Source organism: Anabrus simplex, chromosome 5 (assembly GCF_040414725.1).
Source record: "Anabrus simplex isolate iqAnaSimp1 chromosome 5, ASM4041472v1, whole genome shotgun sequence".
NCBI lineage: Eukaryota > Metazoa > Arthropoda > Insecta > Orthoptera > Tettigoniidae > Anabrus > Anabrus simplex.
The window spans coordinates 130,826,648-130,842,965 of record NC_090269.1 but is presented as its reverse complement, the minus strand read 5'-3'; the positions used below and the strand labels follow the sequence as shown (position 1 = coordinate 130,842,965).

The following is a 16,318-nucleotide window of genomic DNA, read 5'->3' as shown; positions in this document are numbered from 1 at the left end:
TCATCATCATCATCATCATCATCATCATCATCATCATCATTTTTCTCCTCCAGTTAGGGCTTTTGCCCAGGTGGCAGATTCCCTATCAGTTGTGGCTTAGACTTTTCTTAAATGATTTCAAAGAAGAGGAAAGCTCTATTACTAGGAAAAGGCATTTGGAGACATAGGATTTTATTCCTAAAACATATCTTAGAAGAAACAGGAGTGAAGCGCTACTGTAGGTAGCAGTGAGGAGAGCCATTGCCTGGAGGCATTTCATGGTAACAGACCTGTCCTTGGACCGAATACTTGATGAGATGTATTTTGTTTTGTTTTATTTTCTTCTTTAATTTGCCTGGTTTGAACCATATTAAACATGCTAAATGCAGAGCATATTCATTTTTGTGTTCCCAGATGAAACATTCTGCAAAATGTCCACAATTCACTGTGCAATGGCTTCTTCTGAAACAGTTTTTTAGAACTTGAACAAGACAGTTCTTACTCTTGAGTGGTAGGAGTTACTTGCATGTGGAAAGCGTACGTTATGCAACTCAGTTGGGCTGTGTTGATAAGAATTTAATTACATCCTCAGTTGTATGCATACAGTGCTCAGCTAAGAGCATGATTTTCCACTTTTTTTTTTCAAATTTCTTATTTGTTTCTCTTTCTTCCAAATGGTTCTCAGTAAAGGAATCATTTGTCCCTAAGCTCAAAGCATTTTTGCTCCATTATAATATCTCAGTGAAATTTGAAAATTATGACTGAAGTGTTGTGTAATTTTAGTTCTTTTTATTAAAATAACTCTTAAATCTCGTGGCAATTCAGTAATATTTGCCTTGTTTAGGAGCTAACTATATCTGAAGCTCCAGAAGCTCTCAGTTTGTGAAATGCAGGCAGCATCTGTAGAATTCTTGAATGAACCTGGTAACATTTTCACTAAGTTTCAGCTCCTCTCTCTCATCTTCCTTGTCCAACCTCCCTAGTTGAGCTCTTATTCTTGTGTTGTTTGGTATTTAATATATGTGAAGTCTATCCAATAATGTGCTTTTGAGTAGTATCTATAGTAATATGACCAGCCCCAGGGTGTAGGGGTAACGTGCCTGCCTCTCATCCAGAGGCTCTGCGTTTGATTCAGGGATTTTTACCTGATGATAACGCCAAGAATAATGGCCATGAGGATTCTTCGTGCTGACCACACGACACCTCGTAATCTGCAGGACTTTGGGCTGAGCAGCAGTCGCTTGGTAGGCCATGGCCCTTCGGGGCTGTTGTGCCAAGGGGGGTTTCGGGGTCTGTACTAATATGTGTGTATTTAGAATTGGCAAATCCTGCAGTCTAGGGGTAGCAGGCTTGCCTCTCACCTGCAGACCCTGGGTTTGATTTCCAGCCAGGTCAGAGATTTTTACCTGGACCTGGGGGTTGATTCTAGGTCCACTCTGCCTACGTGATTATAATTGAGGAGCTACCTGACTGTGAGGTGGCGACCCCGGTCTAGAAAACAAAGTATAACAGCCGAAAGGATTCGTTGCACTGACCATGCATCACTTCATACTATGCAGGCTGAGCATTGGTCGTATAGTTTTTTTTTTTTTTTTTTTTTTTTTTTTTTTTTGCTAGTGGCTTTACGTCGCACCGACACAGATAGGTCTTATAGCAACGATGGGATAGGAAAGGCGTAGGAGTTGGAAGGAAGCGGCCGTGGCCTTAATTAAGGTACAGCCCCAGCATTTGCCTGGTGTGAAAATCGGAAACCACGGAAAACCACCTTCAGGGCTGCCAACAGTGGGATTCAAACCCACTATCTCCCGGATGCAAGCTCACAGCCGCGCGCCCCTGACCGCATGGACAGTTCGCCCGGTGGACGCTTAGTTGGCCATGGGACCTGTCAGGGCTGTAGTGCCATGGGGCTTACCGAGCTCGATAGCTGCAGTCGCTTAAGTGCGGCCAGTATCCAGTAATCGGGAGATAGTGGGTTCGAGCCCCACTGTCGGCAGCCCTGAAGATGGTTTTCCGTGGTTTCCCATTTTCACACCAGGCAAATGCCAGGGCTGTACCTTAATTAAGGCCACGGCAACTTCCTTCCACTTCCTAGGCCTTTCCTATCCCATCATCGCCATAAGACGTGTCGGTGCGATGTAAAGAAAGTAGCAAAAAAAAAAAAAATAGTGCCATGGGGTTTATGTATGGAATTGAGGCTAGAATTAGTAAGCTGCTCTTCTTGTAAGTTTTTATCATAAACATTGTTCCTTCCATTATGCCTTTTTTTTTGATGATTTTTTAAGTATCAATTTTATTATTTTGTATGCCACTATATACAGCCTCATTTAATGCTTTGTAGCTGGCAGAAATATTAAAAGGGGTAACAGTTACATTGTTTTACTCTAAGTAAAATTCTTTCAAGAATAAAATTTTCTGTGTCCACCTGTTCAGTACAATTATATCTGTGTAAATGATAATTTGCTTGGTTGGCTATCAAGTTACAAGTAACTAATCTCATATCTGTTCCGTATTGAATATTGAATGGTTGGACAAAGTAAATTATATTCTTGAAAGAATTTTACTTATTGTTATCTTCAGTATGGAACAGATATCAGATTAGTTACTTGTTTTACTCTTGAAACCATTGCCAGAGATATAAAGAAGGCAGCTGATATTCATGATAGAAGATATTTACAAGAATTTACTTTTGCTCTTGAACATCTGGAAATACCAATTTTTTGAGATTCTTTGGCTAGTATTATTTATTTACATATTTTATGCCCACATTGGAGCACTTTGAGTTAATTTCTTCTTTTTCTTTTCCCAGAGCTTTCTCATCCTCTCCGACCTGGAAGCCCTTTGTGTGTCCGATATAGTATATTGTTTCCGTTCAACTGTTTGTAGTTTGAGACTTATGCTTTTGTTCTTCAAAATCCTCTTCTCTTTTTTGTCTTTGATTTGTTGCTGAGTTATACCCAATTCTTCCAAATCATCCTGAACTTCTTTGAACCAATTATTATTGATTTTATTTTTCAAAAAGTAATTAAGTAGTTGTTTCAATATCTTGGTGTCTCGTAATCTTGATACATGACAGAAAAAGGAAATTTTTCTTTTATGTATTGTAGATATTACTGATTCACATTCACGATAGACAATGTTAGGCAACAATCTCCACTGTCCATCAACTTGGTGTTTTTTTATTTTCTTTCTTTGTTTCAGCCCGCTGTAGACCATGCTATTTCAACCGTTTGCATCCTTGAGCCCTAATTCTTCCCCAGTACTCACGCATTCTCGTTCTGTGAGCCTCCTTTCTTTCATCGGTCCACTTCTTGCCTGTTTTCAACTTTGGCCTTTCTTGGAACCTCTTGTATCCCTGGAGCTTTTTCTGGAGAGGAGCACGTTTCTGGATGTCTTCGAGTGTGATTCCTATTTCTTGAAGGTCTTTTTCAACTTCGATAAACCAGGGTTCCTTGGTTTTCTTGTTAAGAAAGTAGGAAAAGATCCTATTGGTCTGTTGCTGTGTGCTCATGCGTGCTATATTTCCATAAAAATTAATCCTCCTTTTCCGAATCGTGTCCGTTATCCTCTCCATATGCTGGTACAGATCGCTGTTGTGTCGTCTCCTGTACTCACCATTTTCTTTGATTGGTCCAAGAATCTTTCTCAGGATTTTTTTCCCTTCAGCTTCTAGCTTCTCCATCAGACCTTTTCTGTTCATTGCAAGGCATTCTGCTGCGTACAGTGCTTCCGGGCATACAACCGAACAATAATGCCTAAGCTTGGCGTTGATGGACACTGATCTTTTGTTGTAGACATTCCTAGTCAGCTGATATGCCACCTCCATCTTGTTGATTCTGCACATGATTGCTTCTTTCTCAGAGTTGTTAGGTACTATCCACTCGCTTAAGTACTTAAACTTTTCCACCTGCTTGATTTTTCCCTGTTCCACAATGAGCTCTCTGAGAGCTGGCTTGATGTTGGTTATAAACTCTGTTTTTTTGGAAAGAGATTTGGAGGCCAGCTTTTGCTGCTTGGATTCTCGGTTGGTTAATTTGTTTTTCAGCAGTATCTAGGGAATCAGAAAAATTCGCTAGGTCATCTGCAAAAGCTATGCGGTCTATGATAAGATCATCTTTCTTATATCCTATTCTAAGGCCATTCTCAACCTCTTCCTTGCACATCTCCTTGTGCCATTCCCGAATGATTTTCTCCAGAACGCAGTTGAGGAGAAGCAGTGATAGTCCATTCCCTTGCCTAACACCAGTGTTGATTTCGAAGATGTTCGAAATTTCTCCCCTGAATTTCACCCTGGACGTAGTGCTGGTTAAGGTCTGTTGAATGATAGCTCTCGTTTTGTTGTCTAAGCCCATTTCCTTCAGAATGCGGAGGAGAGTGTGTTGATCTATGGAGTCGTAGGTCTTTTGGAAGTCAACAAAAGTAACTACAAAATTCTTATTCCTGGATTTTAGGTACGACAGGACAGACTTAAGGTTCATGATCTGCTCTGCACAAGATCGTCCTTTTCTAAAGCCTCCTTGGTATTCACCCAACTGTGAATCAAGTTGCTCTTCTGTCAGAGTTTGAAGGGCTTTGGAGAGAATTTTGTATATTACTGAGAGAAGGGAGATGCCGCAATAGTTGTTTACATCTGTTTTGTCACCTTTCTTATGTAGGGGATGAATCAGGGCTGCTATCCAATCATTTGGGATCTTGTCTGTTTCCCAGATCTCGCGAATGATCTCAGTTAGTTTCTCGATCGCCTTTTCACCTGCAGACTTCCAGAGTTCAGCAGTTATCGCATCTTCTCCAGGTGCTTTGTTGTTCTTTAATGATGTAATTATCTGTTTGATTTCGTCTTTTGTGGGGGGAGAAGAGTCTGGGTTGGGATGTCTGGATTCTTATAAGGTGAATTCTGATTCTGGTTCTTCACAGTTAAGAAGAGATTCAAAATATTTAGCCAAGATTTAGCTGTTATCCTTGTCGTTGTAGGCAACTTTTTCATTGTGATCTCGGAAATGTAGACTTGGTGGGGTGTACTTGGTGAGGTTGTGTTTGAAGGTTCAGTAGAAATCCCTAGTATTATTCTTATTGAAGTCCTGCTTGATCTGTGTCAGTTGGTTTTTGTCAAATGCGCGCTTTACTTGGCGGATCACTTTCGCTGCATGTTTCCTAGCCTCCAGAAAGTCTTCATATCTTTCTGGATTCTTCAGGGAATTCCATCTTTGCCGAGCGATTTGTCTTTGTGTTATGGCTTCATCACATTCTTGAGTCCACCACGGATGCTTCTTAGGTTTCTTTAGCAATACTGTCTCCTCAGCCATTTCAACAATGTCATTTTTCAGTTGTTCCCAATTTTCTGTGTCCAAAGACTGAAGTTTCTGAGTGAATTCTTTGCTGGTTTTCAGCTTTTCTGTATCAAATTTGCTAGTTTTCTTTATCTTAACTCTTTTGGTGTTTCTTGGATGAAGCTTAATTTTGATCTTGGATAGATAGTGGTCAGAGTCAAGGTTAGCACTTCTCAGGGCTTTTAACATTTTGGATCTCTTGTGTTGCTTTTTGTGCAATGGCAACATGATCTATTTGAAATTCTCCCAAGTGAGGATTTGGTGATATCCATGTCCTTGGTGTTTTTTATTAATAATTGTTCTAAGAATTCTTCTATCAGTTTTCTGTAATTTGTCTGTTGTATATTTTACATTTAATTTTAATAAAGTTTCACTAGCATACGTTGCATCTGGTTTAACTATGGAATTATAGTGTTTCATCTTAGCTATAATTTCTAGTTGTTCAATTTGGAATTTAGTCTCTTCTATTGTATTTGCAAGTAATGCTAAATCATCCACAGAAGCAAGGCAGTTGAGTTTAAAACTTCTACCGATCTTGATAGTTGGTTGGCATTTCTTGTTCCATTCATGCATAACCTTCTCCAATGCACAATTAAACAACAATGGACTGGGACACAGTGTTGGAGGAGGAGTGGTGGAAAGACCGAAGAAAGTGGAGAGGAACCATATTTGCCCCTAGCCGGCTACAGCTGGATACAGGGAAATGATGATGATGATGATGGTGATGGTGAAAGTCCGTCTCCTTGTCGAAGTCCAGTTCTTATAGTGAATGATTCTGATAATTCACATCTAAATTTAACTTTTGCCTTCGTATTTTTAAAAGTCATACTAATGAAGTTAACAAGTTTTTAGTGTAATCCAAATTCTTTAAGGCTTTTTAATAATGAGTCACAATGAATACTGTCGTATGCTTTTTTAAAAATCTACAAACGTGATGACTTGACCCTTACTTCGAACTCTTTGGTGCTTCATTATCCATTTTAAACTAATGATTTGATCTGGACAGCTTCTACCTGGTCAAAATCCTCCCTGTATTCTCCAAGTTCTTGGTCGAGTTGTTCTGGGATTCTTGTGTATATAATCTTGGATAAAATCTTGTATGTAATATCAAGCAAGGATATCCCCCGATAATTATTTAGATCGGAGCGATCACCTTTCTTATGCAGCAGGTGGATTATCGCTGTATTCCATTCCTCGGGAAGCTTCTCTGTGTTCCAAATATCAACGATGTACTTATGTAGGTTTTGAATAGTCTGATCATTAGCATTCTTCCATATTTCTGCTACTATTTGATTCTCTCCTGCTGCTTTGTAGTTTTTAAGTGCATTAATTGCTGTTTACAGTTCATTGTAAACTGGTGGTATAATCTTTTGTAATGGAGTTTTATTTTTTGGGTTAGGGTGAAATTCTAAATGTTCCACAGGATCCTCACAATTAAGTAACTCTTTAAAGTATTCTGCAAGGATGTTAGCATTATCTTGATTATTGTGTGCCATTTTTCCACTTAGATTGATATTGCTTGAATGTTTTGTAATAGTCTCTTGTTTTATGCGATTGAATATTTCCTCTATAGTGCTAAGCATTTCCTTTTGATAATTTCTTTTAATTGTCCTAATTTCTTTAGCTGTTTGTCTTCTGGCATTAATTAGTATAGTAGAATATTTTTTAAATCCTTTTGGTGATGATGCATTTGAGCTGTTTAAAACCATGTATTAAATATATGTTCCTTTTTCTTGTAATTCAGATGACGTGGTGCTTGGCCTGACCACAACTGGTACGGTTAAGGTTTGGACGCTAATGGGACAAGAGTCTAAAGCGTCGGAACCCATCTTTGAGAACGAGAGTAAGCAGATCCGTTGCCTAAATGCTCTGAGTATGACCTGCTGTGCCTACAATCAGAGAACGGTGCTTATTGTGTGCTCCAAGTTTTGGCAGGTAAGTCCATTATGAACCAAGTATTAAATTTTAACACATTGCTGGCTGGGTGCTCCTCACACTGCACCTCCCTTATGCCTGGCCATTTTCTGAGCAACTTAATGCTAAAGCGTTGCATAGAAACATTAACCTTGTACTGATTTTGATGAAATTTACTGGAGACCTTCCGAAAGTTTCCTAATGTTTCCTGGTGTGGTAGGCTGTGTAGCAATGATCTCTTTGCAGGGGCACACATACCTCATTTCACTGAAAACAGTGTGCACACTCCTTGGAAGATTCTTTTTCACTCCTGTAGCTGGACTGTCCTTTATTTGACTTCACAGCATCCTAGGTGGATCCTTCAGAGGTGCCAACTATTACGGATTGTACGTAGTTATTTTAGATTTCCTGTTACGCTTATGGCATTACCATCTAAGGGGAAATCGTTGAGGGAAAGTGACATTATCGTGAAAAAACAAAGGAAATAAGGAATACGTCAATTGTTTCGAACATTACTGTTCAACGCTCCTAGTTTCAATGCTTGTGAGTTTGCATCTAAACTTATTCGATCCTCAGTTCCTATTGCTCCCCATCAGCGTCGTGAAATTCATTGTGAACGAAGGAGCTCTTCCCTTTTTCACTATAGGACCTCTAATGTGTATTTGCAGTACTGTATTAAGTGTACCTCACAGTAGATTTCCCTCAAAAGGAGTTTTCACGTTGTCTCAAACAGAATTTAGGCCCAGAAGACGAAAATGTCATCTCAGGGGAAAGGATGCTTCAAGGATACCTACACTGAAAAGTAGCTACTGGGTGCGAAATGAGCTACAAAGATTGTTTTATCATGGTACTAACAGGTGATGTGCAAATTCTATTTTGTAATATGATATACGTTAGAACACATTGCTGTCGGGGAGGGCAAAGGGCGTGTTATAATGAATAGGAGAGTAGCATGCTTTGGATTTGACTCAAACTTTTTCTGACTGGGTGGGGGGAATTACTGATAACCCACTTTAAAGGTTGGCACCTCTGGTCCTTAACTTGGGGCCATTTAGGACAAGTTCAAAGAAAGGGAAGGTTAAGGGTTAAAAAAACCTTGATTTTCAGTCAACCAGCTGCTAGTCACTCATGAGAAACTGCTTGTACCTTACGTTGATTTGAGTGTGCTGGCCTTTGCTGAAAGAAGGAGGAGGAGGAGGAGGAGGAGGAGGAGGAGGAGGAGGAGAAGAAGAAGAAGAAGAAGAAGAAGAAGAAGAAGAAGAAGAAGAAATAAGTAGTAGTAGTAGTAGTAGTACACCTCAAGCTCTTAGGGGATATTTAATGTGAGGAAGCAGTTTGTTGGTGATACAACTCTGCCACAAGTTCAAAGAAATGTCACCAAAAATAAGCCCTAGTAGTTATTCAATGTTTTTGGATTTATCAAGTTTTACCATTATGCCTAATATTGATGCGCAATTAATTACCTCCCCCCTTCCTCTCGTACACACACACATTAGACGAAATAGAAATATCACTTCCATTCTCACACCTATCACTTTCAGCCTCATTCTCAACCATCACAAATTCACATTGTTATGAAGGGTGTATATCATAATCATTATTGAAACTTTCTTCAGAAGAGCTTTCAGTATTAAAATTATGTTCTTCAACATCACTTGGGCATTCCAAATGCTTATCTGCATACAACTCATTCAATATTTCACCAAGCTCGGTAGTTACAGTCGCTTAGGTGCGGCCAGTATCCAGTATTCGGGAGATAGTGGGTTCGAGCCCCACTGTCGACAGCCCTGAAGATGGTTTTCCATGGTTTTCCATTTTCACACCAGGCAAATGCTGGGGCTGTACCTTAATTAAGACCACGGCCGCTTCCTTCCTACTCCTAGCCCTTTCCTGTCCCATCGTCGCCATAAGACCTATCTGCGTCAGTGCGACGTGAAGCAAGTTGTAAAAAAAAAAAAAAAAAAAAAAAAAAAAAAATTCAACATTTCACCCGGTCAGTCTGGGAAGAGCCATCCTACCCACTACATGGCTTATTAAACTTTGTGAAAAGGAAATCAGAAAAACAAATGAAGCATAAAACTGAAGAACTAAAAGGAGTGGTAGCATGGAATAAGCAAAACCTTCATCACCAAGATTATCTCAACCTTGACCACCAGTTAGTTCCAGAAAATCTAACAGATGTTACCGAATGTACAGGTCTTGAGAACATGAGTCGCTTGGGAGCTGCCAGCGATGTTCGGTCAGCCAAACAAGAGTGGGCTTTGGTATCGGCAGTAATGTGTTAATAGGTGTTATCTGCCATAGCCTTTATATTTCCCATCATACATCCTGAAATGCACTTGCTTCTCTTTCTTGTTTTTTGGTGTTTTATTTTGAGAGCTTAGGAGTCTTCATTTTCACTCCTTTTATTGTCCCTTCTCTTTATTTTGCAAATAACTTCATCCTTGAAGCATCAGACCTCTTCATTACGAGAGGATCATTACGCGATACTTTCCCTTGAAATCACCACCACTGGTTTGATGCTTTGGTCTTATGATAACAATTTTTAAGTATGTATGAATTCTTTATTTTGAATAGTGTGCTAATGGACTGTAAATTTTTTTCTACCTGTATAGACGTATTCTGCACCATTCCTTCACTTACTAATGCTAATATAATATTGTTTAAAAACAGGTTTCATTTTTATATCTTGAAATAATAAAAAATAAAAATTGTAAATTCAGTTTTGCTAAGAGTAAGCGGATTGAATTTCAGGTCAGGAATACAAAACTGGAACAAGTTGATCATTTCCAGAATTGGGAATTTGTATTTTCGCAGGGTGGTAGTATACTGCGTGAAATTAAATTAAGATGCAGTAAAGCTAATGCAGGGTGCTCATAGTTATGATCAGCAGTATTTTGTAAGAAAGAAGAAAGTTCTCAGAGAAACTGTCTTTACATTGGCCTGTTTTTAGATATATCGTCTTTACGCGAATAATCCCCACATATTCTTTAAAAAATTTGAGGCACGAAATTGGGGGCGTGGGTTTTATTTGCATCGTGGTTGGCAACACGCTCCTGGCTCACCTAGTTTTCGATACTGGATACAGTTATGCTTTGTGTAACCACAGATGGAAGAAAATTGCCACTATATTTCATACAGTATTTAAACGGAAAACAATTCCGACTTTTGATTTTAAACTGCCTTTACATTTAAAAAATAGTATTTTACAGAGTAATTTACATTCAACATTTTTCTGTGTCACGATAGAATGAGTCTTCCGGAACGTGCAGGGGTAGCTTTCCGCACTTTCACTCACTTCGGTGTGTCGACAGTGTGTTTCATAGTTAATAAGTTCAAGTGAAATCGTAATTACTTTGTATTCATTGTTTTAAGGAACACCACAATATCACGTAACAGGCAGTGTGCGGTGAAGCAGAACACTGGCGATGCCGACAGTTGGCGAAAAAGCATGGCTCATAATTATAATCAATTCGTATGCATCAAACAATATTGTCAATGCCAATGAAAATGCATTGTTTTTTAAGCCTAGCCCAAATGGACTTTTTAAAAGGACTGTACTGTGTTGCAGTGCAGACAAAAGTGAAAGACTTCCTCTACTCGTCATTGGAAAATTCGATAAGCCACGATGTTTTAAAGACGCTGGGTACTTTTCATGCAAGTACAAGACATCTAAAAATGCAAACCATACAGTAATCCAAAAAATAAAGCACATGCACAGTGGAGCCAACATAATTTGCCCTCATCTTTGAATCGTGTTCTTTTTCTTTCGTTGCGTGAGGTTATGTTTGTCAGTGATTTATCCAAGTGCATTATTTTAATATCGTAAATGCATGTTGTTGGATTTATTTTGGAAATCATTCTTTCCATAGTATTTGAAAGGTTGAAACTGTGAATCAAGGTGAATGCATACATTAATGGGTCTTAGAATATTTTGTGACATGGCAAGGGTTGGCATTTCTGAAGTACGAGTTAGTGGTTAATTCGAAGTCTGATTTTTGTGTCCCAACAACTTCGAATTAATGAAATTTTACCGTATCACAAAACTAACACATAAGTTCGCCAGTTGTCTGTTTCAAGTGTTTACATTGCACGAAAAGAATTATCCACTACCAGTCATGTTAATATCCACGTAAAAAAAAAAGACTGCATGTGAAAATTGTTTTAGACGTGGAGTGTGACAAATTTGTACGTAATTTTGGAGAGGATTCTTGTGATGCAAGAGACAACGAATCTTTTGATCTACAAGGAATCGAGCTTATTGCAAGTTGAGATTAATGAAATACCTAGGTCTACTTGGTAATTTTCATGGCAGATATATTTTATAGCAGTGATAATGTATTTTTATCATCTCAAATATATTCAGGCAAAGCAGCTATATCCATAAATTTACTCGTTCATATTTGCATAAAGACCACGTGGACCTCTCGGAGTGATAAGAAATGTTTGTTCATGCCTATGTTAATCTTTCGATGGAACGAATTTTAGTTCGTTTAATTTTTTTCAAAATGAGCCTTCCTAAAATTAGGGTGCAGGGATTATTCAGCGGCTCGGATTATTCGCGTAAATATGGTACTTTGCTGTTCAGGAGTGAAAGCTGGGTGGTTACAGGATATACTATTCATTAGTATGAAGTGACAGACATGGAAGTAGTGAGAAAGTGTTGATACAAACAGGTGGGAACTGTGGCAGATGGCTACTGGGAATGAGGAGATAAAGGCTACGTTAGGAATAAACTTGATAGCTGAAGCTGTACACATAAACCTGCTTCAAGTGGTGTGGTCGTATGAAATGAATGGAGCAGGAAAGGTTACCTAGGAGATAAATAAACTCACCTATGGAGGGTAAGAGAAGTAGAGGGAGACCAAGGCGACGATGGTTAGACTAATTTTTTAATGTTTTAATAAGGGACGCAGAAATGGATGAGGCCACAGAGCTGGTTGCAGATAGAAAATTGTGGAGGCATTTTGTTAATTCACAGAGGTTTGTAGACTGAATATCGCTATCGCCGCAATACGAGGTTCAGTGACCATACTCCATAATCATCTATATGACATTTGAAGAACCATATTGCAAATTTATACCTGAGCCTTGTGGTGATTTTTCTACCTGGCACACTAGCATAGTCAACAGGAACTTAGAAGACAAAATACTGTGAAGTCGACATACTTTGTCCTTGTGGCAGCCTCCGCATGGGAGAAGTTGTAATAATAAAAAAAGGCATAACATTCTATAATAATAATATTTAATATTAAACGCAATCTGTACATACGATTTTAAAAATAGACATATTCACTGTCAGTACAAGGTTTCACTTTTAGCACAATGAGAAAAAGGAAGTGTTCTTTGTGCGCAGTCGAACAGGTGGTATAGTGAACAGTGTGAGTTGCAGATTTCACAAACACTGTTGCTGAATACCTGGTGGAAGCCTTTCTTATTACAAATACGGTGATGAAAGCCGTGAATTGCTCATCTTGTATGGAGGTGACGTAGCTCAAAATTAGCTTATTTCCACTCATTCTTCATGGCAGGAATATTAAAGAATTCTGGGTCTATTTCTGCAGTTTTCTGGAGTTGTTCAGGAACCTTTTGGTAGCTGGGGTTGGTGTCAGATTATAAGTTGTCATCAAGTCTTCTGTGAAGGGAGATGTTCCTTCTAGCTGATATACAAGTCGATTTGGTGAAAACTTTCAGATGCAAATTGCTCTTTTTATGTATCTGGCTTTAGTTCTGTCCAGTTCAGATTTCTGTATGAAAGGTACAGTCATGTTATCTCAATTGCATACGATGCAACTGGTGCAACTTTCAGCTTGAATAATGGCATTGCTGCTTTTAGTGAAAGGGATTTCAGATTGGAAAAATCCATTGCAGCCTTTATCACAGCTACTGTTCTATCTTCAGTGTGCCTTGTGAAAGTGAATCCAGTGACTTGTAGAGTCACCCCTAAATATTGGAAAGATTTGACTATTTCAGTTGTTTGGTTTCCGCAGGTAAATATATCGGTTGATGACAGTTTCCCTCCTTTCTGGAACTTAATGACCTTTGTCTTTCTCTGGTTTATATGCATATCATAACATATGCATAATATTCTATAATGATATGCTGAATATTTTTGAAAATATTTGATGTTAGGAATAATGTGTAAAATTTTAATATGGCTTTATATATAGATAAATCCACATAATTACAAAGCTTGATAGTTGCATTCGCTTAAGTGCGGCCAGTATCCGGTATTTGGAAGATAGTGGGTTTGAGCCCCACTGTCGGCAGCCCTGAATATGGTTTTCCGCGGTTTACCATTTTCACACCAGGCAAATGCTGGGGCTGTACCTCAAATAAGGCCATGGCCGCTTCCTTCCCATTCCTAGCCCTTTCCTGTCCCATCATCGCCATAAAACCTATCTGTGTCGGTGCGACGTAAAGCAACTTGCAAAAGAAAAAAACAAAACAAAAAAAAAAAAAAAAACCTCTTTAGTTTATATACAGTACCTTGAATCGTTTGGTATTGTTTGTTGTAAAATCATTGTTACAGATTTATGATGCTGGCGATTTCTCTGTTCTGTGTTCTGTAATCTCTCCACGTGGGGAGCGATGGCTGGGGGGAGACTTCCTGGCTACTGATCGTGTTTTAGTGTGGAGTGATGAGGGTCGTGGGTACATGTACAAACTCCCTGCCAAGTAAGTTCCTGTGTTAAATTTTCGTACAGCTACATTATTTTTCCCTTTATATTTGCCTGTGTGGGACATTTTGTTTTGCTAAAAGAATGTTCTTGTTACAAATACTGTATTTACTCTTTCTCTCTGGATGAAATTTCTTTTAAAGGAACTTCAAAATTTCTTTTAAAAATATCGTCATAATCATGATGTTATTTTCCAGCTGACAACAGGTGGAGGCAAATATGGCTGCTCTCCACTTTGTTCTGTCTCTCCACCACTCCCCATCCAAACCCTGTTCCATTTCAGATTCTGTTGTATATTTTTCTTCTCAAAGTCCATCCATCATAATCTTGCTCTTCCTTGCCCTCTCTTCCCTATCATCTGTACTTCCAATGCTTGTTTATGCATTCTTTCTTCATTCATTTGCTTGGAGTGTCCAAACTATTTCAGTCTATTTTGCTCCCTTTTTCGAGATATTATATTTTTTGTTCTTGGTATGTTATTGATAAGAAATTAAGGAAATAGTGTGGTCTGACCTAAGTTTTCAAAGGAAATTGCAAAAAATCATGTACAAAGTAGAAAATGTATTGATCAACTACAAAATATTGATTGAGATTTTTTTGCTCGATCTTGGTCTACATAAAAAAATAAAGTTTTTTAAAAATGTTCAAATTTTCACCCCCTATAATCAGCTCTAGATTCTTTACTGTCATCTTGAATAGTTCCCAGCCTTCAGCCAGGTTTGTTGGAAATATAAACCTCTCTGCTGTCTTCTCTCTGTCCACGTTCTGTTCTCTTCTGTCTCTTGGGCTTCCTCTAGGTCTCTCCTTTCATTCTCATATCAAACATCCTTCTGAACAATTTTTCCTCATTCATTCTCCTCTTGTGCCCATTCCACTGAAATCATGACATTTCTGTTCTAGCAGTTAATAGGTTCCTCTCTCCTGTCACTGCCTCTCTCACTCTTTCATTCCTCAATCTGTCAAATCTCGTCGTGCAAATCCTACTCCTAAGGGATTTAATTTCACAGGGCTGTTTGTTTCCTGCTTTTATCTTTTTCCTTCATTACCCATATTTCTAATGTATAAGCCAGTATGGGAACATTGTAGGTGTTAACATAAAATCTGTTTGCACCTTTGTGGCACTTCTCTGTTCCGCGTTCAACGTCTTACAGACTTACACACTGCCCTTCTGCCCCGTTTCATTTTTTCTCCCCCTCCTTTTTCTCTCCCACTTTCCTGAATGATGTTTCCCAAATATTTAAAACTGTCTTCCTTCTGCAGTTTGTCTCCTTCATGTGTTATTTTGCTATCTGGTCTACTCTTAATTTGTGTTGTGAAGACTACTTCACTGCTCTTTGCTGAGAATATTTCATATATGGAGACTACTACTTCCTAAGTATCCAGCTGTTTCTTGTACTTATTTCTCACTGTCACCTCCTATCATCATAATTACATGCACATTTTTATGTCATGAGTTTTTATTGTTTTCTACTTATATACTTTTTTAAACTTGTAATTTGCTATGTAGATTCTTAAAGCAATATCAATGCAATTTGAAAATAAAAAAGCATGCAATAAAGAGAAATATACAAGGAGATGGATTATCTTTGTGGTGTATTCTTCTCTTTTAAAATCTATGGCAATTGAAGGAACATTAAATACACTCAGATCTGATGTGTTTCTTTAACTCACTTATACTTTTTATTCTTGCAAAACTGCTCATTGTAAACATTGTTTTGTACAGGAATTGAAAAAGAAGTAGGATAAAGTGGCAACAGACTTGCATTATTAAATTAATAATAAAAGAAAAAACGTAACATCAGGATGCTTTCTTTCTGCCAAATTCTTTTCTTCACTTTTTCCTACTGCTAACCATCCTATCCTTACGGGTTTTTGGTGATGCTAGGAAAGGACTGGGGCTTTGGGAAGGTATCAGTTGTACTACAGCGATGTTCAAGGCTGTTGTAGATTCAATCATGTTGCTGAGGAAAGTACTGTAAATGTTATACTGAATGGTTATTCATATTCTTTTATTTTAAATACTTAGATTTTGAAATAGAGTAAATACTGTATTGTTCTATGTACATATTTTTCTTGCAAATTTCAGTATTATTAATATATTTATAGTCTTACTCTGTTTCTTTGGTCCATTACATTTTATAAGTTATGTGTATGATGAAAATATTTTTGTGCATATCATAAGGGAATGTGAGCTTGAATGGAGCATTCATTTTTAAATGGATGGTCATGTATGTCATTAAGTCCTAAGAGTTTCATATTGTTGAAAGTAGAGCACATTGTTTGTTGTACGTCGCTCTTATGCCCTGTCACATTCTACAGAATTGCACCAACCTACAGTACTTCCTCTGGAATTGTTTTATTTTGTTTAGAATTTGGTTAATTTGCATGAAATTCATGTTGCTCTGTGATTATCATGATGGT

General features: G+C 38.2%; 1 protein-coding gene across 3 annotated transcripts in view; it reads left to right on the top strand.

Annotated features, from left to right (window-relative positions):
- The window catches only part of Rbcn-3B (WD repeat-containing protein Rbcn-3B), a 438,089-nt gene that overhangs the window by 76,011 nt on the left and 345,760 nt on the right, over nucleotides 1-16,318 (top strand). For all 3 annotated transcript variants that reach the window (XM_067147119.2, XM_067147118.2, XM_067147117.2), the window contains exons 6-7: nucleotides 7,048-7,238; nucleotides 13,750-13,895. In XM_067147119.2, the coding sequence (XP_067003220.2) occupies nucleotides 7,048-7,238; nucleotides 13,750-13,895 (337 nt within the window). The remainder of the gene's footprint in view (nucleotides 1-7,047; nucleotides 7,239-13,749; nucleotides 13,896-16,318) is intronic.